The sequence below is a fragment of the Ochotona curzoniae genome, unplaced genomic scaffold (genome assembly GCF_017591425.1).
Source record: "Ochotona curzoniae isolate NIBS_2020 unplaced genomic scaffold, NIBS_Ocur_1.0 contig_3819, whole genome shotgun sequence".
Taxonomy (NCBI): Eukaryota; Metazoa; Chordata; class Mammalia; order Lagomorpha; family Ochotonidae; genus Ochotona; species Ochotona curzoniae.
In genome coordinates, this window is record NW_024466004.1 from 22,859,418 (window position 1) to 22,872,925 (window position 13,508).

General features: G+C 33.9%; 1 protein-coding gene across 1 annotated transcript in view; it reads right to left on the minus strand.

Moving 5' to 3' along the window:
- EYS (eyes shut homolog) overlaps positions 1-13,508 on the minus strand; it is a 1,254,974-nt gene that overhangs the window by 1,171,559 nt on the left and 69,907 nt on the right. The window contains 2 exon segments of the mRNA XM_040983150.1: positions 1,548-1,714; positions 8,468-8,607. Of these exon segments, the coding sequence (XP_040839084.1) occupies positions 1,548-1,714; positions 8,468-8,607 (307 nt within the window).

Below are 13,508 nucleotides of genomic sequence, written 5' to 3' on the forward strand. Positions count from 1 at the left end.
TAAAGGCTCAAGAAGTTTTAGTTTTGTTGATTTTTAGAAAATTTTCTGGAGTGTAAATTAGAAGCAATATTTGATAAGTCTAGGAATACACCTTTCAGAAAATAAAATATTATTTTCCAAAAACTTGAATTGATTTTACTGTGTTACCAACAATATACATACCTCTGCAAAGCCAATAGCTGTTACTATCTTTCTATTCTTCTTATACCCATAATGACTACTATAGATTGCTACCACTCCTTTGATTAAAATTTGTTTCTGCATATTAGGTCTAGTGTCAACTATGTATTACATTTGCTTAAAAAATAACCCTTGTCATATTTTGGAGTTCCACTGACTTCTTTAGTTGGTGGTTTTATTGGTTATTTTTGTTGCTTTTAATTTTTCATCATGAAGGTTTGGAATTTTGTTAAATATGTATTTTTTCATTACATCTATTAAAATTGCCAGAAAAATGTTCACTTCATTTTATTGGCATGGCAGATTATCTTAACTGATTTTGGGAGGTTAAATTAATGTTGTGTTCTGGTTCAAATCACACTTGGTCTTCTCTATGTGACAGTACATGGTGTGTTCTATTATGCCAAAGGTTCTTGTTTTATATATATAAGATATGTCAGACTAAGATCTCTTTAAATATCTTTCTCTGGTTTTGGTAATGGTTATAGTACTGACCTTACAGAATCAGCTGAAAACTACTCACTTCTTTTCAAATTTTGGAATAGGTTATGTTTAAATCTTTGGTCAGTAGTGCATCATTTATTATTTTATTTTTTGCTCTCAACCTATGTGTTTACTTCATTCTAAAGGATATATTCTGTGAACTTAGATGGGATCAAGTGTAAGTCTATTTCTCTTTTTATTGGATTTTAGTCCATTGATTTTCAATGGTATGATTGCTATCATGAAATTTAAATCTTGCATTCTAATCATTTGTCCATATGCATAACATCATTCTTAATGAGTATTCAAGCAATGCTCAGTTTTGTATTGAAAGATATTATATAGGGTACCCTTTTACCTCATGTAATATTGCTGGCTATTATTTGCAGCATTATTGGAGTTATGTTCAGAGTGGAAGCTATAGAATTTGCTACATATATATATTATATATATAATATCAGAAATGCTTTATATATTTACTTGGTCGAATATTTTATTCCCACCATTTCTTTGCCCAAATTATTCTAGTACAGAGCAGAGATGTGACCTCATGCATGTTACCTGGCTCACATGCAGTCATGATGTTGTCCTCCCCATTTTGTATGATGTCTGTATTTAACCTATTTATACTGATTTGATTTCAATATAATGTAGACAAGGTATTACATTATGGATCTATTCCTCCTCAGCTCCTTCTTGTACTAGTGTTCTGATACATGTATCACATATAGAAAGATACACTACTGATACATGAATTCCAACAATTTTTAAAAGAAGTGACTGTTACTAAAAATATCACGATATGGTCCAATAATGATATAGTCATGCAAATAGAACTTTTTTGACAGATAGTTAATATATTAGTTGACATGATTCATACGTACTTGAGTATATTCATTTGACCTTTACTTGTATCTTCTTGTTGAAATTGATTTTCTTGACAGTCAGTTACATTTTCCACATGCAATCCGACAGCCCCTCCAAGAACACAAATACACCAAGATCTCTGACTCTCCTCCTCAGTCGAGTAATTAAACCCATTTGCATAAATCTATAAAATACAATGATTTAAAAAATAGTTTACACTTCCATCATGACCTGATTTCACATTTGTATCAAAGTTTGAATTTAATATTTTGTTTCACATAATGCAATAACGTGTTCCTTTTGCAAGGGGAAAAACAATTTTAATTTACAGCAAACCACTTTGAGTCATTTTAATTGATACTCAAAATAGGAAACAATCACAGATTTTAAAAGACAAATAAAATTCACTAGGTAACTACCCATAACTACTTCATTTCACCTTAGAGAATTTGTGTAGGCATTGCTTAAATATTGGCTGATATGGTAAAAAGAGCTTTATATTGTGAAACAGATCAATGAAAATTCTTTTCCCGTATCAACAAATAATGTTTCCTTCCTCAGTGAATTTTTGAATAAATGAGAACCGGTATTATGGCTCAACAGTCTAATTTACTCCACCATTCCAACCCCTCAAGCACCAGCATCCCATGTGGGTGCAGGTTCATGTCCCAGTTGCTCCAATCTTGCTCCCCATTTATGGCCAGGGAGAGTAGCAGAGGATGGCACAAATTCTTGGCCCCCTTTAGCCACGTGAAAGACCTGGAAGAAGCTCCTGGTTCCTGGCTTTGGATTGGCTTTGCTTAGCCATTGCAGCCATTTTGGGTGTGAACCCAAAATCTCTCTGAAAAATCTGCCTTGCAAATAAAAATAAATCTTTGAAAAATAAATAAAATAAAACAAGTGAAATAAAAATTGAATACATTCCAAATTATATTATCACAAAGCCAATATTTAATGTGGTTTTAAAAATATATTTTGTTCAAATTTGGGGAAGTATTTCATATTTGTTTTGAATGAATATTCTGGGCATGATTAGATAAACTTTGTTTCCAGAGAAATATATTTCCATCAAGAATTTTAGATCTATCCATGTATCTCCTGAATTCCTGAAAGTAGCTCCCAACCAACAATGGAATTTCAATAACTTATAAAATTAAAACAATTTAATTAGGAAAGAAGTATCGGGAATTTTACAAGTGTGGGTATGAGGGACAGTAAGGTAGCAAGTATTATGCCCCAAAAAGGTATATATGAAAGTTAGGAAATTTGTTCATGTTATACAATATTTTTAATTATATTCATCAGATTACTTTTATTTTTTTGTTTTTGATTTATTGTATAGCTTAAAAGCTATATTTAAAAGCTAACTCTGGCACCAATAATTAGGAATTGATTTTTCTGGTCTTAGCTGCTGATAGTCCACTAATAGACCAATAGCTTAGAGAGATGTAAGTTGTATTGGGTAAAAGTCAGTGGAGAATCTTTACGTTTATTTTTGGAGTGCAAAGAAAGTCAGAATGTCACATTTATTAGAAAGCTGAACACATGTTAGATATGGATAAATGAATTTTTCAAATTCTATTTACACATGATCCATGGCAAAAAGATTATACTTAAGCCATAAATATAATTTATGTGCATATGCATGTGTATTTGCAATTCAGGAAGGCCTTTATTTCTGCCTAACAATGGTTTTCTACACTCAGAGGCTATTAGTTGAGAAACCAACTATTTTAACACCAAATATTTTAAGATACTGTACTATTATTCTTTCTCTGCATGAACACACATTCATATGTCACTTCTTTAGTGAGATTTAATATCACGACACTTTATTCTCAACCACCTCATGGTATATTCATATGAAAACAGAATATGCTCTTAAAATTTCCTTGCAAAAATATGAATGTTAAGACCATTTAGTTTTTAATGCAGATTTTATCTAAGCTGTTGAGCTATTAAAAGACTTATCAGCAGCTCAGACCATAAAAACCAATTCCTAAATTTCTAGCCTTCAACTTTTATGCAAAATGTCCCAAATATTCTACTTATGCTTACAGAAAACTAGCTTAATATGTACTTTATTTACATTCAATGTACTAGAATTTTTTTTAAATGCCTTCAAATTGACTATAAGGAAAAAGACAAAATAAGAACTGGTGGTTTTGTTTTTGTTTTGTTTTAATTTTTGGTGCTTTGGTATTGTTTTTCAGGGGTTAGGTTGTAAAGCTTATATTATTTTTTTTAAGATTTAATCATTTTTCTTGGAAAGTCAGATTTACAGAAAGGGGAGACAGACAGATCCATCCTCTGCTTCACTCTTCAAATGGCCATAACAGCTGAGCTGATCTGTAGCCAGAACTCAAGAGGTTCTTCCCATGAGGATCTTCCCAAGAGGGTATCCCACACGTGTGCAGGGTCCCAAGGTTTTGGGTTGTCCTCCACTGCTTTCCCAGGCCACAGGCAGGGAGCTGGATGGGAAGTGGAGCAGCCGGGGTAGGAAATGACGCCCGTATGGAACTTGTAAGGGGAGGACTTTAGCCACTAGGCCCTTGTGCAGGGCCAGAACGCTTAGGTTTCTATATTTACCAATGGTCTGGTCATTCTGCAAGTTTTCCATGTATTTGTGTAAATTGTGAATTTAACATCATTGACTTTTTTTTTTTTCCTCTACAATTGTGAGACTGACACAGGTTACTACTGGTTATCAACTACAATTTCTTTACATAAAATTCCCAAATACTATGTTTTCCTTATCGCTCTAAGATAATAAAATACACCAGGAATACTTTGATAATTTATGCAATTTGACCTGGAGGGAAGGGAAAGCTCCAACATCATCGCTTTTCTCAGATGAGCTGATGAGGTAGCAGGGAGTCCTGTGACGGAGGACCAGTGCCCTTGGCTTCCTCTCCATCTGAGTAGTCTAAGCAAGTGATTAGCACAGATGGTCACATCAGAATGATATTGCTTAGAAAAAATTTTTCCTTGGGGCTTTCTTCAAAATTGTGTACCCATGTTTTGTTCGGTAGATTCACTGCTATTGCAGGGGTGGGTGTGAGCGGGATTTTAATTCATGAGTTCTTCCTGATGTGTTAATCCTAGGCACCACACATTTGTCCCTTCATGTTGTTAAATCATCTACATATGGCTCTAACTGGCGTAATTTCACAAGGGACAATCTGAAATTGCAGGAGTTTCTCTGTGGACACTTCCACATGATTAGGATTTTTCATCTGACAGATGCAGTAAAACCACAAGGAAAAACCCAAGTGAGTAGGATCTCTGTGCTATGCATCTGCATTCTCTGTGATGTACAAAACTTTTTCTTATTTTCATTTTCATCCCTTTGGTGTTAGGAAGCACCATTTTGGACTATGTGGGTCTCCGAGTCTGCCAAACGTAAGAACTGTTTTCATAAAGCTATCTGTAGTAACTTCTTGTTGCATGGTTTCTCGTGATTGCATGTAGGAGTCGTCAAAAAGCCTAATGCTTATTGTGGAGAGCAGGTAACTAACCTTATGCCACTGTGAACTAATAGTTCTTCACTTACGTTAACGTCACTGTCTTTAGGAAAAGCTGACATTAATTTGTCACAAGTATGCCAATATCATATAAATATTCAGTAATGTAATTCAGGTATTGAAGAAGTAACACAAAAAGAAAAAAACGAGTAATCGTGTTTCATTTTATATTTTCCTTCTGCTGAAATCAACAGAACATTAACTCTGCATGTGTGTGTAATATTATCAGTCTTAGACGAAAGCAAACACATCTCATAAAACTCCTAGCAAATTCTAAGGACCTGAATTTTTAAAAATGTATGAATATATAGGTTTACCTATTGAAAAGATATATAGATGTTATATATGTTTATATTGAAAAGAGCTCCATGATCTAATAAACATCAGATAAATTAGAATATTTTCATTAATTCTTTACTCTTCAGATAGTGCTTGAAATGTTTATCATTATAAAATAATTAAAATTACAGTTGAAAATTTAATTTTGATTTTGATTGCTTTACTCATATAGTAAATTGTTTATAAATGCTATTACAAGTCATATTTAATGATGATGATGGAAATTGCAATTTTCAACTTTTTAGTAACCATGGAGGTCTTTGATTTCGATTGAATTAGTGAAATTACTATATTTCCTCAATTATGACAAATTTTTACCTAAAAATGTTTTAATTGAGGAAATATAGCTGGGCTGGCACAGTGACTTAAAAGTCTAATCCTCTGCCCACTGGTGCCCATATCCCATATGGGGCCAGTTCGTGTCTGGGCTGCTCGATTTTTTATCCAGCTCTCAGCTTATGGCTTGAGCAAGAAGCAGAGGATGGTCCATATGCCTAGGCCTCTGCACCCACTTGGAAGACAGAATAAGCCGCTGGCTACCAGCTACAATGTGGTGGAACTAGGGAAGGAACTAGAGGATGAGAGACCTTTCTGTATCTCCTTCTATCTCTGCAAAATTTGCCTTTCAAACAAAAATAAATAAATCTTTTTTAAAAATTTTTAAAAGATTTATTTTTATTATTATTTTTTTAATTGGAAAGGCGGATATACAGAGAGGAGAGACAGAGAGGAAGATCTTCCATCCGGTGATTCACTCCCCAAGTGAGTGCAATGGCCGATGCTATGCCAATCAGAAGCCAGGAGCCTATTCCGGGTCTCCCATGCGGGTGCAGGGTCCCAAAGCTTTGGGCCGTCCTCGACTGCTTTCCCAGGCCACAAGCGGGGAGGCTGGATGGGAAGCGGGGCTGCCGGGATTAGAACCGGCATCCACATGGGATCCTGGGCGTGCAAGGCGAGGACCTTAACCATTGTGCCACCGCGCCGGGTCCAATAAATCTTTTGTTAAGATTTATTTTATTCATATTGAAAGTCAGTGATAAAGAGACGAGGAGAGATGGAGAGAAAGATCTTCTGTCCAATGATTCACTCTCCTTGTCGCTGCAACTGGTATAGAGTCCCAAGGCTCTGGGCTATCCTTGACTGCTTTCGAAGGACAAGCAGGGAGCTGGATGGAAAGCGTGGCTGCCAGGATTAGAACTGGCATCCATATGGGATCCAACCGAAAGCAAGGCGAGATCTTTAGCCACTAGGTATTGCACTGGGCCCCAATACATTTTCTGAAAAAAATAACATTTTTGAATATTTTTTTAAACATAGTTTCAAATTACTCTGGTCTTTATAGCCTAGATATAAGATTGTAAATATTATGTGACACATACATTTGTTAGTTTTACTTATGATAAAATGTGTTATTTATATGCAATATGGCCATAAAAAACAAAAGGATTAGTCTTAGATTTCTAATTTTTAAATTGATTTCAGAGAGAGAGAGAAAGTGAGAGAGAGCACTCTAGTGCACTGGTTTATTCCTTGAATGCCTAGAACATATCAACAGGGTCAATCCAAATCTGAGATCTGGGAACATAACTGTACTTTTCTATAAGGATGACAACGTCCCAATTACTTCTGTCATCCTCTGCTGCCTCTCAGGATACACACTAGAATCAACTGAATTACACAGCATAAACCAGGACTTGAACCACGCTACTACATTACAGCATCTTGGTCATCACTGTAGCAACAGGGTAATCACCTGCACTGAATTGCTTCTTTTATACATTTTCTTGATTCTAAACAACTGTTTTGTTATGTTTTTAATGTTAGCAATTATTTTAAATGCACAGTCATGTGTATCTTGTTGACTACCTAATACATGAAAGAGTTTACCTCATGCATTGTTGAATTGCAAAGGCATAGTAAGACATGTGTCTGAAGAAATACTTTAAAAGGTTTAAGGAATTCAAAACCCATTACTCTGTAGCTGCAATGTCAGTCATTAAAAAATTTGAAAGGGAACAGTAACTAGCATAATTTTTATGGGATTGACACAATGTCAGTATAACTTTAAATTGTTATGACTTATTATTGAACATTTTATGTAAATGATGTGCATATGAAATTACAATTTTTTTTTGTTCCTGTGGAATGAGAATGTTAGTATTACATCAAGGCAAAAAAGGTTAAAATATCTGTCCAACTCTGAACCTTTTGGAAAACTCCTTTTTCAGTCTGATTGTAATTTTATAATGCAGGATCCCGCTTCATATATCAGAATGTCTGGACTGCTGGAGTTTCAAGTTCTCTTCCAATTCTAGCTTCCTGCTACTGTAACTCAGTGGCTCATGTAGTTGGGACACTGAGTCCCAAGCTCCTGGCTTTTCTGCCCCATCCACGGCTGTTGTTGACATTCAGGATGGAATGAGCCCATTACATCCCTTTCTTTCTCTCATCTCCTTCTCTTTTCTCTCTCTCACTCTCGGTCTCCGGCTCTCTCACTGTCTTGCCTCTCCCTCAGCGTATGTATGTGTCTTCTCTCTGACTCAATCATTATATTTGTCTTTCTGCCTCTCAGGTAACATAAATAGGTACTAAGTTTTATATGATTTATATTCTAAATTATTTCTTCTTTTATATGTGTTAAAAAATAACACTAATTTGTACACAAAGGGTCAATAAAGCCATCTTTTTTACTCCTACTACAGATCTCAAAATTGTTATTAGTAAGACTGCTCTGACAGAGAAATCTCCCAGAGGGTTAATATAGCCAAATGATAATGACAGCTAATTATTATCTTCAAACAATGACATAGCGTAATCATAATGGTGCTTAATAAGAAAAAAAAAAAAACAGTTCAAATAATAACATAAAGAAAATCCAAGAGTCCAGAGACGAAATGTTCTTCAGAGTCTTCATTACCTATCCGTTCTATAATCAGAAATAGAGATTTCCAAAGAGATTGTTGGTAATTAGTTTATGAAGACTTCATAACCCTTGAATAACTTCAACACTGAAGAATTTCTAATATTTACAGATAAAAATATGAAATACAAACCACTACACATGTTTAACATACCTGTACTGTGCCTTTATATGGGAAGCAATACAGATGACTAATAACTTCAGGTGTTTTCATATCAACTGCCTCTTCAATGTTGTTCTTATTCAGAAAAAGGTAAGCCACGCTGGCTAATTCACATTTGTCAACTTCATGTACTTTCAAACAAAAGGGTAGAAATTAAATAATATTACAGATTTCAATTTACATTAGATGATCTGGAATTATTATTTGTTGGAGCATTAAGCCCTTGACAATAATGTAAATTAACACAGGGTATCTGTAAATAAAAGAAAGGAAACGAAAAAAAGAAAGACAGTGGGAAGGAAGGCGAAAGCAGAGATTGACAGAGATTAAGAAAATGCTATTATCCTTTTCAACTTGTAGTAATAAACCATGTTGAACATGTCCAAAACATTTTTAAAAAGCAAAAAAAAATCATGTTTAAAATTTCTCAAATCAGAAGTTCTGAATGTGGATGCATCGGCATAGAACAAATATTTTCACAGCTTTTCAACAGCCCACAGTCCTGACAATTCCAACCCTGATAAAGCATACATTTTCCATTAGTTTTTTACTTATGAATGCTTTCTGCTCTTTGGAAGCTAAATTTTGAAAGGTAATGCTAAATGCCTTTATCATGTAAATTTCTAAAGTACCCAACTGTGCTAGCAATTTTCAGATTTCATAGGATAGATAACATTGAAGTCCATAAGTAAGTTTAATAAAACAAACTGGAAAAGGATTTTGTAAGCTTTTACCAAAACTAAGAATAAACTATTTGATATATTTAAAGAAGGTTATAATTTTGTGTCTCAATTTTTAAACTATGCTGCTAAATCTGTATTGTGAAATGCATGAAATTGACAGATTTTATAGAAAATATTTTGCAACAGAAAAACAAAACAAATGAATACTTTAATTAAAACCTGATTTATAAATAAATTCTAATCACTTCTGTGACATTTTTGGTACTTTTAATTTTTGAATTTAGAACATAGTGAGTTGAACTGCCGCATGAGATAGGTGACTCAGCCTTTTTAGATGGTCAGCTGCTGCACAGTCATTACACCACAACCCGTACTTACACTAGTGACTTGAGAAGACACTTTTATTATATGCTGAGTTTTCTGCATGACATGTAACTGTTTTTTAAGGATTTATTTATTTTTATTTTATTTTTACTGAAGGATTTACAGAGAGGAGAGATAGAGAAAGATCTCCCATCAACTGATTCACTCCCCAGGTGGCCACAACGGTCAGGGCTGAGCCTATCCGAAGCCAGGAGCTAGGAACCTCCTCCATATCTCCCACTGAGACACAAGGTCCCAAGGCTCTGGGCTGTCCTAAACTGCTTTGCCAGGACACAAGAAGGGAGTTGGAAGGGAAGGGGAGCAGCTAGGGTATGAATCAGTACTCATATGGCATCCTGGCTCAGGTATATAAAGGGTGAGGATTTAGCCACTAGTTCAGTGTGGTGGGCCAGACATATGTTTATTTTTAAATTCTGTTTTCTCACATTTGTTGCCTATTCATGTGAAAAAAAAAAGTGTGATTTCCATTATTGTAGGAAACTGTCTAGCAGTGCTTGGTTTCCATTGTCCCACACAGTCACCTACAGAAAGTACTTGACTTCGCTTATGTTTCCAGGCTTACATGATGAAATAGAGTATTGGCTTTATAAAGCAAACACTATTGTATTTCATTGAAAATTTAGTAAACAGATGAGATAGCAAAGAAAATTAATGCATGCTCTTTTCCATCTTTAACAGTATGTCTCTGTGTTGTCAGTGGTTATTTTAGTTTCCCAAAGAGAAAATTACAGTATTTCTAATGTTCAGCATAAGTTGTAGAAGTAAATTTATACTGTGTTATGATTAAATCTAACTAATTATCTTTTACATTACCTCAGAAAACTGTTCTTTTTGTCATAATAACCCAGGTGAAGCTGTAAATGCCACAACTAAATGTAAGCACATGTCAAATTCATACTAATCAGTACGATCAAGGTGTTTAGTAAGCCACTTATATCTTTAGTATGAAGGTAAAAAGACCAAATAAACATAAGAATAGCTACAGTATGATACAGGCTTGGAATATTTTTCAGATTGTGCATACCTGAATTTATACTATAGTAATAGGTCTTCCCACTTAAGATTGCACATTTGCATTAATTTTATCTTACGCATTTTAATATTTTAATTGCACTTCACATGAAATCTTTGGTTCCATTATATATCATTTAATTCACTTTTTTAACTGTTCATGGAAGCCATTTCTTTTAATGAGTGTATTAATTAATTAGAATACTTCTCTTATTACAAGCATATTTTGAAGATCTGTTGTGTCAGGGGCAAACTAAAAAGAAATTAACTGAGATGTATTTCAAGTTTTGAAATAAGACCCTAAAATACTTAATGAACATAAAAATAGCACACATTTATTTTAAAAATGCTTGATAGTAGAGAGAGATGGTAAGAAAAATGCCTTCACATAAAGATTGCTTGGGAGATATGGCAATTTCTCTCACCGAAATTATCATGAAATTATTAACTATCGGGTTATTATAAAAATATATTAATTTTATGAAATATAGTATTTCATAAAAGAAAAATAGAAAATGTCATGCCACGGCTGTGTTGCAGAAGGTGAAATTGCTGCTTATTATACTAGCGTATCATATAAGAATATGAGTTTGAGTCCTGCTGCTCTACTTCCAATGTGGTTCCTTTCCATTGTGCCTGATAAAGAACTGGAAGATGGTTCAAGCACCAGGCTACCTGTAGTCCATGTGGGAGACCCAGCTGGAGCCCAGGGCTGCAGACTGGTCTAGCTCTGGCTATTGTGAACAACTTAAAAGGGGTGGTGGAAATGGAAGGGGAAACAGGGAAAAGCAAACCTCTCTCTTTTTCTCTCTCTTTTTCTCTCTCTCATTTTCTACTTCTCTCCTGTCATTTTGCCTCTCAAATGAATAAATATGCTAATAAAACTTAAAGCAAATTTTAATGGCTGTTTGTGGTATAATCTCAAAAATATAGCAATCATCATTTGTTTAGAAAAAGTTATTTCTTTTAGATAAATGAACTGTAATAGTAATATGTAAAAAGATGTATTAAAGACACCCTATCTTCTTGTTATGGTTTCATCTTAAATATGATTCTTATCATTTTATTTTACTTCACAACTCATTATCCACACTGTCAGTAGTTCCTTTCCTTCAACCTAATAATACATATAATTAGCATAGATAATGACATTGAAATGAAACAGTGCATGTCAGCTCTTTCTCAAGTTGTGCACTGTGGACCCATTGTCCTTGAAGGGATTTTAATTAATCACCACACCTTCTTTGTGGAGCAATCATAATGGAAAGAATTGATTGGGCGTGTAAGACACTTCATTTAGTTGTTCAAAAAATTATTTAATTAAAATAATTTTACTGGTGGTAAAATTAATGCATTCCATGAAGCCTCACTGGCTTGATTTTAAGTTTCTATTAAATAATATTTTATCAGAGAGCAATGTTAAACGTAGTGACAACAATCAAAATCTTGTTGTAGAAAAGTTATATAATTCTATGTGTATATTTTCTTGGCTCTAAATTTTATTTTGTTTTGAAAATTATTTCTGAGAAAAGTTTCTGAATCCTTATGCTGATGTTTAAAATTATTCTGGTTGGCATTATTGAAATGTGCATTGACAACTGATGTATTTCCGTTGGAGAGCCCATGTCATACAGGTTTTAGGATTATATGGGCTTCCTAATTCTTATATCTGTGACAATCAGCTGTATTCAGTAGGTTCTGCTCATAGACTTACAAAGAATAAATGATTAAACATTGTTAGGTTATACTGATGATAATTGCTTGACACTGATTTACTCTAAGCAGTTTTGACTGCATATCATTATACCCACCATGTTCTAAAAATATATATTTTTATTTTAATGCCATTCTAAAAATTAAGTCGTTTATCAGCATCAAAATCACATTTGTTGTTTGTTCATTGTGAACAGATTTCTGGTAGACACTTTTAGCTCTCTAAAAGTTCAATGTTTAGAAATAGTCATATGCGAGCATTACTACCACTGTGATCTAAAGGGAATTCAAATATGAAAAATAAATCAAGCACTGAAGTCCATGAGCTGGTTTACAGTGCACCAGCACATATATTCTTCGCAATCTGAATTCTAAAAGCACTTGAGAGTGTCTAAATGCTTCTTTGTCCATCTCACTTCAATCCCAGTTTGCTGATTCTGCAGGGAAAGTTCAGCATTAATTTGTATACTTAAAGAGATCCTTGGATGATCAAATGTGAAGCTAGTGTTTACAACCATTGAACAAACAAAATTCTAAAATACTCCTAAGAACAGATAATTCATTTAAATTCACTGATCTCAGTTGTTGTTCCAGTTTGTTTGTTTTACTTTATTCTGTCATTTGTAAAATAGTATTCATAGTGCAGTGTACGGATTTCCTTTTAGCACTGGCATGGAACAGCCAACAAGTCATCCCTCTCATCTACTGCTTTTGGTCTTCAGTGTGATTTGCTTAATGAACTGATAAGTATTTCAGTCATTAGAGGCTGTTAACTCTCTAGAATAGTATTTTATGAGCATGATGAAATAAATTATCATGTCTTCTGTTTAAAAGGCTAATTGTTAGTTTATTTCAACACGGTTTTAATGTAACCGTAATCTTACAAATACAACTGCTGTCAGTTAAATAAAATCAGCCTTTAGTTGAACAGACACATTTAATCTTCTAATTTAGTGTCTGTCACAAAATGTAAGGTTAAAACAGAATTGTTAGAAGAAATATTGTCTAACAGAATTAAAGTGCCAGACAATTTGAAAGATGGGAATCAAATTTGCACCAGCTATATGAAAACTGTAACCCAAGAAAAGAAAATTATGTGAAACAAATTAGATTCCGAGATAGGAACTACCAATGCAATGTATGAAAGAAATATATATTTATTAAAACTTAGCTGTTGAAATGTGTTTATTTCAGTTTTTGCTTTTAGTAGTTGATGTCAAAAAACAAGAAGTCAAAAGGAC